Below are 18468 nucleotides of genomic sequence, written 5' to 3'. Positions count from 1 at the left end.
CAGACAAACGGCAGTATCGAAACTAGTCCGGACCAGTGAAAAAGAAGGTGTGAACCAAGGAACTGTCATTTAAATTGAGATGTTGGTGTTTGGTTAGGTTTAAAGAAAAGCAAGTGCCGCTCCCCACCCTGCGACTTCTCCAGAAATCACGACTTGAGCAACACAGACCTTTCAGGTTAGATGCCATATTGAAAACGAGTCACTGATGGATAGACTTAAGAGTCTTTAGAAAAGGCACACACTGTATAAGGGTCCCCTAGATCACATAATATTCACAACTCAGAACTTTTAAAACTGACGTTTCATCAGCTAAATAATCGGTATGTTGTTAAATGGCAGTACACTCTTAAAAATAAAGGTGCTTCAAAAGGTTCTTCAAGCAATGCCATAGAAGAACCATTTTTGGTTCCACAAAGAACCATTCAGTCAATGGTTCTTTAAAGAACCATCTCTTTTTTACCTTTTTGTAATCTGAAGAACCTTCTTTTCGCCCCAAAGAACCTTTTGTCAAACAGAAAGGTTCTTCAGATGTCAAAGGTTCTTTGTGGAACCATTTAGAAAAAAGGTTCTTCTATGGCATCGTGAAGCACCTTTATTTTTAAGAGTGTACAATCCATTAAACACATGCACTTCTATCCTTCACAGCCTAATTTTTATTCCTGTCAAAAATTAAATATGGCTCTACCCTAACTAACTAATCACATGATCACTGCCTGTATGAAAAATATTGAGTGTAAGTGTAAAGGTTACATTATATTTAGTTTACAACACACATAAAATGCATGATACCAAAAATGCTTGACCATATCAGCAGAATAGATCATATGAGCAGCATTTTAATGACTTAAGCACATATAACTTTATGCAATCTATAACCCTGGTCATAAATGTGATGAAGTCATTCCACAAATCAAACAGAACAAACACAGAGAGTTAAACAGAAGTAAAGCAGCAGAGCAGGTGATAATAATCACTATTCATATTTTTAATATTACTGGTTTGAATGAGGGGGAATACACACAACAAGCATATGATCACAGGGCAGCAAACAAACTGTGGAGTGACATGTCAAAGAGATCGTAAGTGTTAATGGCATATATGACTGACTGACTTTTATTTACAAGTGTAGTTTTCCTCCAAAACACTCATGAATGAACAAAAGATCTTATTGTCTTGTTCTGTGGCCTGACAGTGGGAGAGCTCGGCTATGATCGCCCGATCCATCCAGTAGCCAGTAATATCTTCTCTGCTAGCACATAAATCCCCCCAAAAAAGCTTCTTTATCAAAAAATAATAATCAGAACAATACATATGATGTATAAAATAAGAAGCAATTAATAAAATATAATCTGAACCACTAGTATTTGGTTACAATAATAGTTTTTGCAGTCCTTATCATGTAGCCTTGATTTTTTTTTTCATATTTTCATTTACCATACAAGACACACATTCATTACTGTGAGGCTTTGAACCGTTTCATCCAACAATGACAAAGACAGTGACAGAAAAAAAACAATATTCTCTGCTCCAGATTAGATGTAATTCCAAGATATGATGTAAGGAAGCCCCTGAAATGCATCAAAGGTTCATAACAGACTTTTGAAAGCCTATATGAAGGATACAAATTGAATGATTTTGGAAGAATAAAGGGAGTTTTGTGCGTGTCGCTCCAATTCAGGTAAAAGCGTTCCTGGTTTCATCTTTCACACGTCTCTCCAGGTTTCTTAGCAGAAATGCTTGTGTGACGGGTAACAGGCAGCATTCTGTTCTTGTCATAGGATCTTTATGACATCATGGAACACAAATTAATCCGATAATTCCACATTTCTCTGACTCAAGGTTCTTAAGAGCTCTGATATCGGCAAGGTGGTGTGTGTTTGTGGAGGTGAATCAGCGGCGGGCCAAGGGTCTGGAAAAGGTGATGGGCGACGAGCCGTTGTTCTCCGTCCTCTTTCTGCATCTCTACCATTTCTAGAGTCTCTAAAGAGTTTAGGCTCTTCTTTTTAGAACAAGCAAACAGTTCGTGCCTCTCTGAATTCAAACATCGAGAGAACAACAGCTTGAGCCAAGAAACATCACACCGGTGCCTCCTTTTCATCAATGACGTCCAACTTTTGATTCTTGAGTCAGAAAAGGTCATTAAATTACTATCAACGGCACACGTACACTTATTTATATACTTTAATTTGTTGCTATTTAATATATCATTTTACATTTAATTATCTCTAAGTTCCCCCTCTGGGTCCGTTAAGGGTCCCGTTCCTCTCCTGCTAATTGCTCAGTGCCTCTCCAGGGCATCTGTCCCGTCCCGTCCCTAGGCTGCTACTTGCACACGAACTGGTCTACGAGCGACGTGCAGCGCTTGCACTTGACGTAGCAGCACCAGTGGAACTTGCAGTGGCAGCGCTCGTGTTTGTAGGTCTTGAACTGGTCGTAACCGCGACCGCAGCACATGAGCTCGCAGCCATCCATGCCCTCCGAGGTCTTGTTGCACAGGCGGTCCTGGGTGCCCAGAGAGCCGGTGGTCTCGTTACGCAGGCAGTAGTCCGGGCTGGGGTCGATGTAGACCAGGTCCTCGCTCGTCGGGGGGTTAAAGCGGTTGTTAACCAGCTCCAGCTTGCCTCGTCGGCTGATGCGCATGGCGGCGGCGCTGTCGTACTTCTCTTTCAGGAACTCTCCCACACGGCGGAAGTCGGCCAGCTGGAGCCAACAGGTTTTCAGGCTGCACGAGCCGGAGACTCCGTGACACTTGCATGCGACGTTGGCCAGATTGTACACTGCCTGTGAGTGGAGAAAGAATTAGAAGTGTTGTGAGAATATTTCAAGACAATGTTACTTATAATTATAGAAGTATAAAAAATGAGTTAAAAAAAAATGAGTTTTTCCAGCTTGAATACCAAAAATTTCCATTCTTACTTTCCACTGGTGACATCTAATATTGTTTTAGTTATACAAATAAGCACTAAAGAAATATTGCCTGAATCATGCCTTTTATCATGTCAACTTTTCAACTGGTAAAATTATTCAACTGGCTAATATTATCTAAACTCTAAGAACGATAGTTTGCAAGTATCAGCAGGAAAAGAAAAGGGCTGAAAATGATCAACTAATCAATAATATTTTGCCACGTATACCATAATTTTTCACCAAAAAGTGTTCAAGTGTATGAATTTATGTCTGTCTTGCAGTTTCCTGTATAATTATAAAAACAAATAAAAATAATTTCCAGCTATTATTGTAACTTTTCTTTGCAAAGAAAACTTTGAAAAAGATGAAAATATGGTAAAGATGTGTGAAATATGAAAAGATTATAATAAATACTATTTTTGTAAACATTTAAAAATAAATATTAAATAATAAAAGTATAAATGTAAACATATTTAAAATTAGAAATTTAAATGAATATTAAGTCGATCTGTCAAAAAATATATATATATTTTGAACTTTTTTTGAAAATGTTATTTTCATTTGATTTATTTTAATAAAATAAACAATAAATCTAAAATTACTATTTAAAAATCTAAATATGAAATCAATAAAATTATATACAATAATGAATATAATACTAATACAAATAAATATAAATATATAATAATTAAAAATTATGTATATGTTTGTGTTGGGGACAATAAAACTGACAAGTGCTTCTAACGTGATTTATGGAGTTGCATTATTACTTTTTTATATGTGGCCCTGGACTACAAAACCAGTCATAAGTAGCACAGATATATTTGCAGCAATAGCCAACAATACACTGTATGGGTCAAAATGATAGATCTTTCTTTAATGCCAAAAATCAGTAGGGCATTAAGTAAAGATCATGTTCCATGAAGATATTATGTAAATTTCCTACCATAAATATATCAAAACTTCATTTTTGATTACTAATATGCATTGCTAATGACTTAATTTGGACGATTTTCTCAATTTTTAGATTTTTTTTGCACCCTCAGATTCCAGATTTTCACATAGTTGTATCTCGGCAAGATATTGTCCTATCCTAACAAACAATACATCAATGGAACGCTTATTTATTTAGCTTTCATGTGATGTATAAATCTCAATTTACAAAAATTGACCCTTATGACTGGTTTTGTGGCCCAGGGTCACAGAAAGGAAGCAACCATCTAGAATATCCTAGCAACCATATATCTTTACTGCTATTCTTAGCAACCACAATTTATTTACTTATTTATTTTATTGAATGAATTAATTTTCTTTAGGGAATACAACAATAGTACCATCAAACAGCTGCAAAACAAACGTTGATGAACAACGGCGCCCTCAAGAGGCCAAATGTGTTCAGTGCACCATTTACAAAAATTGACCCTTATGACTGGTTTTGTGGCCCAGGGTCACAGAAAGGAAGCAACCATCTAGAATATCCTAGCAACCATATATCTTTACTGCTATTCTTAGCAACCACAATTTATTTACTTATTTATTTTATTGAATGAATTAATTTTCTTTAGGGAATACAACAATAGTACCATCAACAGCTGCAAAACAAACGTTGATGAACAACGGCGCCCTCAAGAGGCCAAATGTGTTCAGTGCACTAGTCCGTTTGAACCTGGCGGGGCCTCCAGAGGCCTTTGAGTTTACGGTCCCTTTACAAACAGAGAGCCGCAGTGAGAGCGTTTGGAGAACAATGGGATGAATAGTCATTCAGTTCTAGAACACACAGAGAGTCCCGAGACCACTGACAGCAGACTTCCTGCTGATTAAATTCAATGAAACCCTCAGCTGAATCAATAAAGAAGAGCTGGACATATTGTCATACTAAACTAACGGCTGTTCTTCCCTTTCCTTTTGAATTATTTAACATGTAACATTAATAGACTATTACTTTTCATTAACCACCCACAACGGGCCGTACCAAGTGCGTCGCGTCTCACCAACAAACACAAAAACAAGCTAATGAGTACAACGCCTGGTCTCAATCAAGGTTGGGTGGCCAGCTTGGGTATTTCCCGCCCTGGTTTGTGATGTGTCTTGTTTGCTGTGTCTTTTGTGTCTGTTTAGTGTCCTGAACGAGGGAACATTAAAGGCATTTCTCTCTCTGTTTCTCTGTCATTTAAGCGCAGGCAGTGCTCCTCCCTTTAACACCTCACGTGAGAACATTTAACGGTCGTCTTTGAGGATGTGCTGCCACGGCTCTTCAACCCCCCTCCGGTGGCAGCTGTTTAGGCCCCCTCCATTTTACCTGCTCGCACACAGACATTAAGGGGAGTTCCAACACCTTTCAAGTCTCTGTCATCACCAGCCCTACCTGAATACCTGTCTGCAATCCAGAAACAACACGCACACACACACTTTCCCACACACATCACGCAAGCCATTCTGGGCTATTTACAGTCTTGCGTGTCAAGCGGCAGTTCTGCTACCTCATCCAAATGATCTCACACAAAAGGGTTTTTGAGCATTTCTATGCAACATGTGCGCCCAACTGAAACTGTGTTCACATAAAGGCAGCCGTTTCACTCTTTTATTCATCCTCACTTTCATCTATCTCCTTTTCGCGCCCCTCCTTTTCTCTCTTTTTTCTCTTTTTGGCCCAAGTGACCAAGGTGTGATGGATAGACAGGCTCATCGGTGCGTGGAAGGGACACGCATGCGGTGCTGCGCACAATGGAGCACGCTCAGATGGGGTCAGGGTCGGCTCCTGGGCGGGGTTAGGGCGGAGACAGCAAACAACCATCCCTGGAGGTGTAGAGATAAGAGACACGGGACGGGAAAGAGAATCTAAAGTAAACAAATACAAGTCTCTCTGAGCTATGCTAAGAAAATGTAGCTGTTTTCAAGGCCCCAACTATGTATCTGTAGTAATGAGACACTTTAGAAGATCTATCTATATTTATATATATATTTTTTTTATGTAAGGTTAATTCAGCTACACATTGGGGTCTAAATCTGGCAAAACAATACCTTGAGGACATCATCAGAGGTCAAAATTATTATTTAAGCAAATCCTTTTTTTAAAACCTAAAAGCATTCAAAAATTGCAAGTAAATCTGTTTCATTTTTAGGTACAATGTAAAAAAAAATTAATTAAGATGAATTTTTCTCCCTTTTTATATTACATTCTTCATTTTATTTTTTTATTCTGTTTTCCAATCTAGAAAATATACGAAATACAAAAATATATATATCCCAAATGAGGAAGTTATACATACGCAATTTCTGAACAAATCAGAGGGGGGATGTTTTGGGGGGGGGGGGGGGAAAAAAAAAAAAGGTTTTCCTTTTTTTTTTTTTTTTTCCTTGAAAATGTATTACAAATCACTGTGAAGATATAAATATATAGGTTAATTTTGGCAGCTGTTACAGAAACATTTTACAATAAATATTCTGATTTGACCTTGAGATCAGACAGATTAAATATTTGACCACTATTAATGATAATACTTGGTTACAGTGACACTAACAGTACTTATTTTTGCCCGGAATTATAAATCAATCGGGATTTGATGATATTTTGAACAGAATAACGTGACACAAACCTGTACATATTCAATCGCGTTTGCTTCCATTTATTTCTGATCAGTGCTTCGCTACACAACATACAAACTTTTACTCCAAAAGTGCGCACATTATGTATTCACATGTTTACCTCATATTTCTTTAAATAGAATATAATCATAATTTCTTAATGACTCTCAGAAAGATGATTCTCTGTCGATTCATCAGTCAATATTGCGTGATCATAATTCCCACATTACGGTGATGGTAAACTTCTTACATATTATTAAACATTTTATTTTATTTTAGCCAAGGAAACTAAAAAGCTAGGAAACAATTTTCAATTGCTAGTAAATTTCACAAATAATTACAGCAAGTAACAAAGAATTCAACAAGATTTTTTTAAATAGAAAGACTGAAATACTATTTTCTATTATTATTTTCTTGTAAAACATACTCTAATTGTTATATATTATTCATAATATGTAGCTGGTGTTTGATGTTGCTAGTTTTATAAGATCATAAGAAGCATGATTCAATCACTTTTGACTAGCTGCGTAACTAAAAAAAAAAAGAAGAGAAGTATATGGTTGGTCCTCATTTAGATAGCAAAGTAAACATGCGTGTCTGTGAATACAAAAGCATGCAAACATTAGTAATGCAGATAAATTCACTGAATGAGTGAGACCGAAAGCCTTACCAGTATATTAAAATGTGTTACGCCTACATGTGTGTGTGTGAGTGCGTAATAAAGTGCTTTAGATTAAGGTGTGTGTGTGTTAGTCCCCGCTGCAGTTGATTTAGAATGAAAGACACACAGAAGCAGGCGATCTTTATAAAGGGTGTAGGCCTCCTCCTCTCTGTACAGTCTGGGTCACAAGCCTTTGTGACCCACAGGGCCGGAACCACACGCACCATCTTTCACTACACCCTTACATCCCCCCGCCCGTCCCGACTCCACACCGAGGGGCATCCGATACGCTTCTGTCGCCTCCACAAAAGCCCACCAAGACTAAGCCTTTCCAAGCAAGAACAGGCCCCGCAGAAAGGGAACGCCAGGGAGGCGGGAGTCTCGGAGGTCACACCACACCCTCTCATCCACCTCCACCAAAAAAGCAGGTGCCAATAACTCAAAAAAGAACAAAAAGGATTCAATTGAGATATAATCTCGCCCTCGTGCACGTACAGAACCCATCCAGACCTTGACCTCCTCAGGAGAAGAGCCAGGGGATCTCAGATGTGCCATAAATCCAGAAAAGAGGCCCTCTCTTCTGTAAACACCTTAAATACACTCATCTTCTCTAAGACAAACATACGCGGCGGAGCTCTGTGCACGGCAAGCACCCACATCGGCAGGCAAATGGACTTTTTATGAGGCAGCTTCGTTTTAAAAGCACTCAAATAACTGAGGGGAAAGAGGATGGGATCGGGGTGTGGTATGACAAAGCGTGGGACTCGCAAAGGGATGGAGGAACGCATTCCAGCTTGATGGCGTGTTTTGGCAGGATGTGGTGACATTCTGCAGTGCGTTCTCCGAGAGGGTTTTATGCCCACCTGAACGTGGCAGGGGGGGCCACAGTTTGTTGGAGCCAGACACACACACACACTCACATACTTGGAAACGCTCCAATAATTCCTCCACTGAATAGCTGTTCTATAAAACAGCGAGAAGTCGTTCAACAAGAAAATGTGCAGTGTCAGAGCATTCCTGACTAAACATTTACCACACATCACCTTATAAAAAAAAAACACAAAAAACTATTTGTTCTGGCATTGACTACTCCATTAAATTAATCAAAGGAAGATTAGATCTGAGCTACATGCTGATTGAGAGAAACATGGGACGCTTCATCCCTGGTGGCGCTTTGACTTCCTGACCCCCAGCAGACTCCAAGGGCGCTAGCCTTTGCATGGGCGCCATTTGGTCATTTCCATTAAATTAGCTCTCTCACTAGCCTGTAATCTAAATGCAGAGATGCCACAGACTACAGTTATTTTTATATAAACCCAAAGTTAAAGTCTTGATGACTGACTAATCATCCAACAACCGACTAATCAGGTAAACAAGCTTTTTTCCAGATGTGTGCATGCTGCTAGACAGCCATTTTAATTTTACAACAGATGTTTTTTTCCACAGCAACTTTTATCAGTTAATGCATTCCCTGAGAAACAAACCCACAACCTTGATGTTGCAAGTGCCATGCACTAGCTATAGGAGTTCTGTGTTTTGAAATTCATCCACTTTAAAGCACACGTCTTTGGCCACTGCATCCTTTTTCTCACTGTTTTTAAGTGTCCTTTCACAAGGATTATGTTTTTAGGTATATTCCATTCTGTCTTATTATAAAGAGTGCACACATCCAATCAGGTGAGTCCAAACTAGCATAACGGTGTGGTCACATTACCAAAATGTTGCAGGCCAAAAAGTTCTTGTCTGTTATCAAAAGTGTTGCAACGTATGAAACACCGCTCAGTCACTTAACCAAGCAGCATTATGTTAGAAATTTAAGAGAACTTGAAAACATCGAGAAATATGCATGAGGAAAACTCCCAATCGTGTGGATTCCTATTAAACCAACTGGTTTTTGTCTGCAAAAACTCACCAAACAACAGCAAATGTGATGGCATCTTAACTAAAAATGGACTTTGAACTGACTAGTTGTTCAGGCAACTCACTGACTAGTCAATTAAAAAAAATGTATGTTATTGCACATCCCTAAATATTAAATATAACTACTATAGACCACACACTAACCCCACCCCTTAAAAATTATGAATCATTTTACCTTTGAGAACATCTGATTTTGTCAGACATAACTAACTTCTAAAGACAATTGTGGTCCCAGAGTATAGCGAAGTAAACACATTCACTCAACAACAGAGGGAGAATGAAGTAACTGTGTTTGTTATTGTGTTTGTGGTGATCTGCATGAGACATTAGGGCTGCCTTTGGTTTATTCACAAACATATCTAAAGCTGTGTTTATCCGTTCAAGTGTACATCTGGGCTCTTATTTCTCAATATCATAATAGAGGTTGCAACAGTTGTGAATCATAAAGAAACACACCGTAACCAAACCAGTGCACTGTAGACTCTTGCACAAAATGAAATTAGGTGGATCATGGTGGACTTAACGCCCACAGAATGGGTCAAGATACTGTGGAGACGCTTGTTATTATCCAATAATTTCCATCTATCAATAGATCATTAACTGATGTGTGTGTTCATTTCCTCACCATTCTCCCGGCTTCATTGTTCTGTACGTTCATAAGCGTGCGTGCATGTTCGACAGATCCACGTGGGTAGTTTTTCTCACGCTCGCGGGCGTCCACAAACTCCCGAGCGAAACGGTAGCCGTAGTTGACGTTGTCACCGCAGCCGCCCCATAGCCAGTCTCTCGGGAGGTCTTTGGGACGAGCCGCTCGGCTGCAGCCACAGGTGGAAAGCTCACCCTCACGGCACGCCCGACTCACCGCATTCACGACACCCGCTGCGCTGATGGCGTAAGTAAAAGCTGTTTCTCTGCTGCCTGCAGAAGACACACACACACACACACATAATTAGGACACAGACGACATTCCACCGGCTGCAAATCACTTTGTTAAATCATCCACAACTCTTCAGTACACTATTTTTCTTGATTATTCACTTAGGAAGTAAGGCAAAGAGTACAACAACTCATTTCCAGAACCCCACAGATGGTAACAATCTTTCTTGTAAGCCCTGCAGTGAGAGATAAGATTATCAGAAACGTGTGCATGTACATAGACAGCACTGATTCACTGTTCCATTGTTATATATATCTCAATGGATATATATTGAAACGCAAGCGAAAAGGCACAGGTTTTCCAGTGTTGGTACACTTGATATGAGGCATACGATAACCCGCAAAGCTTTCCTGCCAAAAAGGTGCTAGGTTTATAAAATTTGTGCTCTTTTTTGCATCTGTTGTGCATGTGTTACCTGATTTTTTCCCCATCTAATAAGCCATCTGGAATGCAGATTTCACATACCTCAACAGCACAGGCAATACAGTTAATAGCGTTTAACGTTTAAAAGCTGTTTAAACATGTTAAAAAGTGCTGGTACAACCATATTTAGAGATAAGCATTTTGTATCAATGCTCAGCGACACAGTAATTATGAGAGGAAATTTGTCAAACAAAATGCTTTTTAAACTCCAGGCCTTGAGAATTCCTTTTTAATGATTCGGCCTTCCTCAATGCCTTAATGAAAGTGAACTTGCCCCTGACCAGACGGACCACAAGAAACTGTTTTGTGTATTAAAAAAGAACAAAAATGTATGACAGGAGCAAAAGGCTTACAATGTTAATGTTTCATCCCAAGCTTGTCAATTTGACATTAATTTACTTGATTTTATGGTTTTTCAGCTCTACTTTCAGTATGTCAAAATATAGATCAAACTACTTGGCCTACTGTAGAGTAAATTTTGGATGGATAGATAGATAGACACATTTGAAACTGATAAAGAGGAAAGTATTGGACTTTTAGATTATTTTTAGGGCTACATTTTAGAGCAACGTTTAGATAGATAGATAGATAGATAGATAGATAGATAGATAGATAGATAGATAGATAGATAGATAGATAGAACACACTATACAGAAAGAGGAAAGTATTTTAAAATTGTATCAAAATTCGTTGCCGGTTTCACAGTATTAAACACACAAAGCGGCGCGTGTAAACGGGTGTGTACCTGCATTCCAGAGATGCGACTATTGAATTCGGAGGGCCACTTTTATTGGCCTTTGGTGCCCAGACTTCAAATAGAGTCCCGGATATCCCGACTCTGTGTCATCGTGTCATTGCATTTCAAAAGCGACGCTGGACAATGGCCCGACTAACACCTCAATATAAACCTCGCGATTGACTGCAAATAAGTCCCGTGCTATTTGGGGGTCATGTCGCGTCTTACACCTTGTTTCACTGATGAGCGGAACTAACACTCAATTGCGGCAACGAGCGCTGTCGTCTGTGAGAGATTAACACGCAAACGAGCATGCATTCGATTCAAGTAGCCTACACACTGCTGCAGTGTTTACAGTCTACATGAAGGATTGACACAATCTGGAGAAACTTTATTCATTTATATATGCTGTATAAAAGATCTGCACGAATGCAAACATGCATGCATAAACTAATATAGACCATCCATTATTTTTAAATAACAAACAATGTTTTATGAAAATCACCAAACTGATGTCAAGAGCGCAGCGCGTAAAGTCTCACGGGGAGCAGTTCAATGCATGCTGAGCGCGCAACATTTACACTTTACATGTAGGCTGGCTACATACAACTAAACAAAACTATACCTTTACCAAAAACGTTTATTAAAGCATGCGCTTCTATGCGTTATTTGTTTTTTAATGCGTTTTTAAAATTGCCCAGTTGCTCAATAAAAAGTTGGCGAACAAAGTACCATAATTTCATATATTTTTAGATACAGTCTCTCAATTTAAAATAGTCTCTATAAAACTTGACCACTTTTGTTTACATGCATTGTGAATGCCTTAATGAAAGTGAACTTGCCCCTGACCAGACGGACCACAAGAAACTGTTTTGTGTATTAAAAAAGAACAAAAATGTATGACAGGAGCAAAAGGCTTACAATGTTAATGTTTCATCCCAAGCTTGTCAATTTGACATTAATTTACTTGATTTTATGGTTTTTCAGCTCTACTTTCAGTATGTCAAAATATAGATCAAACTACTTGGCCTACTGTAGAGTAAATTTTGGATGGATAGATAGATAGACACATTTGAAACTGATAAAGAGGAAAGTATTGGACTTTTAGATTATTTTTAGGGCTACATTTTAGAGCAACGTTTAGATAGATAGATAGATAGATAGATAGATAGATAGATAGATAGAACACACTATACAGAAAGAGGAAAGTATTTTAAAATTGTATCAAAATTCGTTGCCGGTTTCACAGTATTAAACACACAAAGCGGCGCGTGTAAACGGGTGTGTACCTGCATTCCAGAGATGCGACTATTGAATTCGGAGGGCCACTTTTATTGGCCTTTGGTGCCCAGACTTCAAATAGAGTCCCGGATATCCCGACTCTGTGTCATCGTGTCATTGCATTTCAAAAGCGACGCTGGACAATGGCCCGACTAACACCTCAATATAAACCTCGCGATTGACTGCAAATAAGTCCCGTGCTATTTGGGGGTCATGTCGCGTCTTACACCTTGTTTCACTGATGAGCGGAACTAACACTCAATTGCGGCAACGAGCGCTGTCGTCTGTGAGAGATTAACACGCAAACGAGCATGCATTCGATTCAAGTAGCCTACACACTGCTGCAGTGTTTACAGTCTACATGAAGGATTGACACAATCTGGAGAAACTTTATTCATTTATATATGCTGTATAAAAGATCTGCACGAATGCAAACATGCATGCATAAACTAATATAGACCATCCATTATTTTTAAATAACAAACAATGTTTTATGAAAATCACCAAACTGATGTCAAGAGCGCAGCGCGTAAAGTCTCACGGGGAGCAGTTCAATGCATGCTGAGCGCGCAACATTTACACTTTACATGTAGGCTGGCTACATACAACTAAACAAAACTATACCTTTACCAAAAACGTTTATTAAAGCATGCGCTTCTATGCGTTATTTGTTTTTTAATGCGTTTTTAAAATTGCCCAGTTGCTCAATAAAAAGTTGGCGAACAAAGTACCATAATTTCATATATTTTTAGATACAGTCTCTCAATTTAAAATAGTCTCTATAAAACTTGACCACTTTTGTTTACATGCATTGTGATCATGATTCATATGACAGACACTAAAATAGAACAGAAATAGACAAAAAAAAATGATAGACCCCTAAATAATACATCTAAAAAATATGGCAGATATACATACATTTTTTTTTACATGTTTTATGTATTCTTTTTATGAAGCTTTAACACAGATATCATCTTTCAGAAGGGCAAACTAGAATTAAACGGCTAGTCATGTGACTATTTAAGAACTTTCATTAATAGTTGAGAATTCTGAACAAAATACATGAAGTATTTGTAGACCCTTCTAATTCAAAAGTACACTGTGGTCTGAAATGTCAAAGTAGGGATGCATTCAAAAGCTGCATGCAATTAATCAATTTAGATACTTGTTTTGAGTGCATTGTAAGCATCATCACATTGACTCACCTATCTGCATGACGCGGCCGAACACGGATGTGTTGTCCACCGTGCTACAGTTCCATCGCCTTTGCCTGAACTGATACTGACACTCCTTGATTCCCGTCTTTGCCCCCTCTCCGATATAAACCATATGGTCCTGATAGAGCTGGCAGAGCTTCCTCTGACCCTGAGACAGGCCCGTCAGCTGGCTGCACAGAGGCTGTGCTCCAATGATATACATCTCCGGTCTCTGGATGGGGTTCATGGCTAATGACCTGAGAAAGTAAGACCAAACCACAGAGCATCAGCCAAATACAGTGTGGACAACTAACCTGCAGCATGCATGACACAAAATCATTATTTATAGTGTAAAACTTAATTAGGCTATACTCATGTGGTGTCTTTTTTTTGTTTTTTGGAGAATGCAATAAGATATTGTAGTAGTAAATATTGTACTGTTTTTACGTGAGTACGTCAAACTCAACCTACACAAAACCTGTGATTCCCTGCAATAATAATGTGCCAGTTTAATTTCAAGCAAATTCATTTTCTGTGATATTAAGTTATGGATTGCACAGCTTTAATGGTGTCTGTAACTTATTATCAAATTGAAAACTGTTGGAAAAACCTGTTGTCCTCAGGACATGTTGCCTTGAATGCCCTTATTTACAAACAGTTTGACCATTTGTTGCCCAAGGTAAATATTGTGACAAAGCCTTCACATTTGTTCTCAGCTAACAGTTTTCTTATGCATTGTTTCATCATTCACAAAGACACATAACTCAATAAGATATTCTTTAGAAATACAGATACGTAACCTATAGATTAGTTTGCAAATACAATCTGATCTTACCACCATGAGTTGGCGACAACCAGCAGCTGTGAGTTGCAGAAGATGAGAGTCACTGCCAAAAGTAGGTGTCCTTGGTTCATTCTCACATCCATCCTTCCTCGTCCAAGAAATGGAAACGTGAAGAGCCTCCTCTGGGGAAACATTTAGGAAATTATAGTAATCCACTTGGAGGAGCTGCTTCCTTTAGTAACTTGAATAAACAAGAAAGTCCAGTGCCTCTGAATCCCCTCAAATTTCGCCCCAGCTCAGTTTTACACCAGCTGTGCGTAAAAAACACCTAGATGACCTGAGGCACTAACGGAGTCTGACATCTGTTGAGAATGTTCTTTTCAAACTCCGCTTCATAAAACGCAACGAAAGTGGATGTCGGCGCGTAATGGACATAAGCGCCACATGGATGGAAGTTAAAACGAACGATGCAAAGACATAAGTGCAACTGTGTGGTGATAGTCCAAACTCTCTCCCCCCTCTGTCTCTGCCGGTTCTCTCGATGTGAACTAACACCTCTGCGCTCCGATGGCACAACTTAACCCTCCCTCCTTCTGCTCGTACTTCAGCGCACCCCCTTCGTTTTGACGCGGATACAATGAAGAGGAGGAGGAGCGCGAGGGGAGCCGAGGAATTGGTGGGGAATTTGGGGAGGCCAAACAACACAAGAGGGCAGCAGATGAGAATCCGATTCGCGGCAGAGCTTTGATTCTCCGGCGCGCAAGAGCGCGTTTTGCGCTTATGGTAAATTACGAGACAACGCACGCATTAAGAGGAGCTTGAGATTCTCGCGAAGCATTTCTATGAAAATCAAAAAGTCAAAAGTTCACAGAGGGAGATGGAATAAAAGAGTTAACGGCTTGGAAAATATCATTCTTCCATCAAAGGTCACATGCGTATAATCTCCATTCTTTTTAGCTCAATAGTTTACCGCAATAAATCCGAACAAGGGGGAAACAAAAAAAATCCCTGTTTGACACGAAGAATAAAAGCCACGCATGTGATCTTTGACAGTTCAACTCTTGCTACCCTCTAAATCACTATGCACATAAAAGACGCAGTTGCATTAAACGCACTTGGGCATGAGATATCCACTCACACTTCAGCAACCAAGACTAAACCGGGATATAATGTGGGGAAAGTTTTATCAGCACACCCGTTTTAGACGAATTTACAGCTGATAACCAACATTGCAGACATAAACAGCCACATTGCACCCTATCCTTCAGAAGTGCGGTGTAAGGAATGCAAATACAATGAGTGTTTTACAGCTCCAGTCTCTTGGAGAGGTTTGGGAATTGTAGAGAGCCCTGTGCCGTTCCAGCATCACCCCCACACCCCTCTTTTGAGTGCAGACATGTCAGAATTGGTGTGAGAGACGCCACTCAATTTCCGAGCAGTCTGTGCATGATAAAGCGCCTCTCCGGACCCTTTCATCTCCTCTAATCCACACGCCCAGCCATCACCTTTACGCAGACCTGGGCTCGTCTCCACGTCCCTCCCTCACCCTGGGACCCTGACGCACAGTGCGCAATAAATTCTGTTTATTTTACTTTACACTGTGCGGTGCTTATAATTACTGCATCGTTACTGTACTAATGCGGTTTCTTCCGTTTTTGTAAATGCAATGTCAAAATCAACGTATATAATAATTTCAAACACTAGGATTTATTGGACGCTGATTAGAGGAAAATTGTATTTAAAAAAAATCAAAGAATGTCTAACAGATTGGCTTCAGGGTAATCAGATAATGCACATACATTCATGAATTTCTTATTTTTAAGCACGACGTGGTTAGTGGTTCATTTGAGTTCACATGTATTAGAAGTAAATGGTGTTTGCTCCCCCTGGTGCACTGATTAAGTAATTACAATACACTTTAAAATAAATAAAATAAAACAATATAAAATAAAATAAAACTATCTTTATAACATAAACCAAAATGTATAATTGTACTGTTTAAAAATAATTTCCTACACTTAAAAAATTAATAAATAAAGGTTCCCAAAGCGTTTTTTTTCACAGCAATGCCATATAAAAGCCATTTTTGGGTTCCCCAAAGAACCTTTTTTGTGAACAGTTATTAAACGAAAACTTTTCATTCTTAAAGGACCTTTTGTGAAATGAAAATATTCCATTGATGTTAAACATTCTTCATGGAACCATAGATGCCAATAAAAACCTTTCATTTTAACCGTCTATGAAACCAAAGGCCAAAAATAATATGTGTTGAATGTATGTATTCTGTAAGTTATCACGTTAATTGTTAATCAGAAAACACAAAATAAAATGAAATAGAAATTTGACTAAATAAAATAAACAGAAGTCATTTTGAATAAAATAATCTACTTAACGTGTAAATGTAGCTATAATGATAACAAAACAAAAACAACTATTATTATTATTATTATTTAATAAAAATAGTCAAATCATGTAATCATTTTCAAAATTCTCTAACCTATTTTAAATGCATAAAGTTTCTGTAAGAGTCCATATCTACTGCACACTTTCCATTCACAATTCAAACTCCTGATTCTAGTACTGCATCTAATCACATGGTGGCGCACTTTAGCAAGAAATGAACAGACAGCAAAACTAGCAATAACATTTTCTCACGAGGTCTATGCAATCGCAGCGCAACCCAGCGCAATGCTAGTGTAATACACGACTGATGCCTCGTGATTATCAGTATGCATTAAGCTCTTTGTAGGTGCTAAGAAAAATATACATACTAGAAAAAGATTGATTTGTTTTTGCGCTGCCAGAGCTCGTGTATAAACACCACTGCCTGTAATTGTATTAGATTTTTAAAGAGTCCAGGCCTTTTGAATTAAGAGCCACTTCGATCCTCTCTAGCAGGTCACCTCTAACTGTGAGCAATAAAACCTGTAAAAGCAGCTGAGTCTTATAGATAAGTGTGCTTACATATATCACACATGCATTGCTTATACATTACTCAATCTGCCTGAAATTGGTGCTAATAACACACATTTCAATGTGACCTTAAATGGACACGTTCTCTCTCAGTTGGTCTATTTTATGCCATCTGTGCCGCTGCCAGCTTTGGTTGGTAAATGATGATATCACTGGCATGCATGAATAGAATCCGAGCATCCAGCGCGTTTCAGAATCTGGATGCTGTCTTCATACATGCTTTGCAGATTTGTACCGACTTATATTAGCAGAGCGGTTGCCAGTGCCACAGTGACACAAGCTTGAGTAACTGCTGGCAGAATTTTCATTTTTGGGTGAACCATCCCTTTAAGGTTTGGTTCTGATTTTGAGCGATTATGTAAACAGCTCAGTGTCTGACACAGAACAGGAAAGAAACAGAGGTGAGAGAAGACAAGGAAAACACTGGAGCCAAGCAGACGGTGTGTGTGCAAATGTGCGAGCGAGCGAATATGAAGACAACCTGGCTAAAGCTCAGGAGAGCTCTTGAACTCTGTGATGATCCTCCAGTTACACAACTGCGCACAAAGAGCTCCGGCGCCAGCGAGAGAGAGAGACAGAGAGACTGAAAGAGAAAAGATGCCACCCATACCAAAGATCCCGACTAGCATAAAAACAGCCACTAATCAAAACAATCTGCCCAATGCCTCGGTCTCTGTGCACGCAGAGAAAAACGAAGGCACGGGATAAAGAGCGAAAGCAGCTTTCTGGCTGTGAATTCACAGCACTTATAATAACCAAAGTGTTCACAAGTCTGTAAAACTCGCTGCTTCCCCGTTGAGTCACACGTACTGTAAATGCCCCCCTCTTTCCTCACACACAACGCCATGTGGTTCGGGGTACGGTGGAAATGACGGGGAGGGGGCTCTACACGTGCTGGGGGTGGGGTAAACCGGTCCAGCTGTTTCCCAGGGTGCTTTGCGGCAGCCGCTGGTAGATCAATGGTGAGGCAAGCCTGACAGATCTGTGTGCTGAGGTGTCTGAGCGAGCAGCCTGCTGTATATCATTAAAACGGCAGCGTCTCTCCATAACGCTGTCTGTGACTAA

General features: G+C 39.3%; 1 protein-coding gene across 1 annotated transcript; it reads right to left on the bottom strand.

Moving 5' to 3' along the window:
- Positions 1-984: 984 nt before the first annotated feature.
- Positions 985-14652, bottom strand: LOC107572035 (protein Wnt-5b-like). The gene is made up of 4 exons (XM_016258436.1): positions 14482-14652; positions 13656-13903; positions 9699-9991; positions 985-2781 (listed from the first exon to the last, which is right to left on the bottom strand). The coding sequence occupies exons 1-4, from the start codon at positions 14622-14624 to the stop codon at positions 2323-2325; spliced, it is 1143 nt and encodes a 380-aa protein (XP_016113922.1). The 5' UTR covers positions 14625-14652; the 3' UTR covers positions 985-2322.
- Positions 14653-18468: the final 3816 nt, after the last annotated feature.

Source organism: Sinocyclocheilus grahami, unplaced genomic scaffold, assembly GCF_001515645.1.
Source record: "Sinocyclocheilus grahami isolate Dianchi unplaced genomic scaffold, SAMN03320097.WGS_v1.1 scaffold1685.1, whole genome shotgun sequence".
In the NCBI taxonomy this organism is placed as follows: domain Eukaryota; kingdom Metazoa; phylum Chordata; class Actinopteri; order Cypriniformes; family Cyprinidae; genus Sinocyclocheilus; species Sinocyclocheilus grahami.
This window is presented reverse-complemented; position numbering and strand designations above follow the sequence as displayed.

Excerpts from the sequence above, each read along its gene's own strand:
- LOC107572035 (XM_016258436.1), bottom strand. The coding sequence starts at position 14,624 with ATGTTTCCCCAGAGGAGGCTCTTCACGTTTCCATTTCTTGGACGAGGA. Across the intron at positions 13,904-14,481 it reads GTTGTCGCCAACTCATGGTG|GTCATTAGCCATGAACCCCA; the intron begins GTAAGATCAGAT and ends TTACTTTCTCAG. Across the intron at positions 9,992-13,655 it reads CGGCCGCGTCATGCAGATAG|GCAGCAGAGAAACAGCTTTT; the intron begins GTGAGTCAATGT and ends TGTCTTCTGCAG.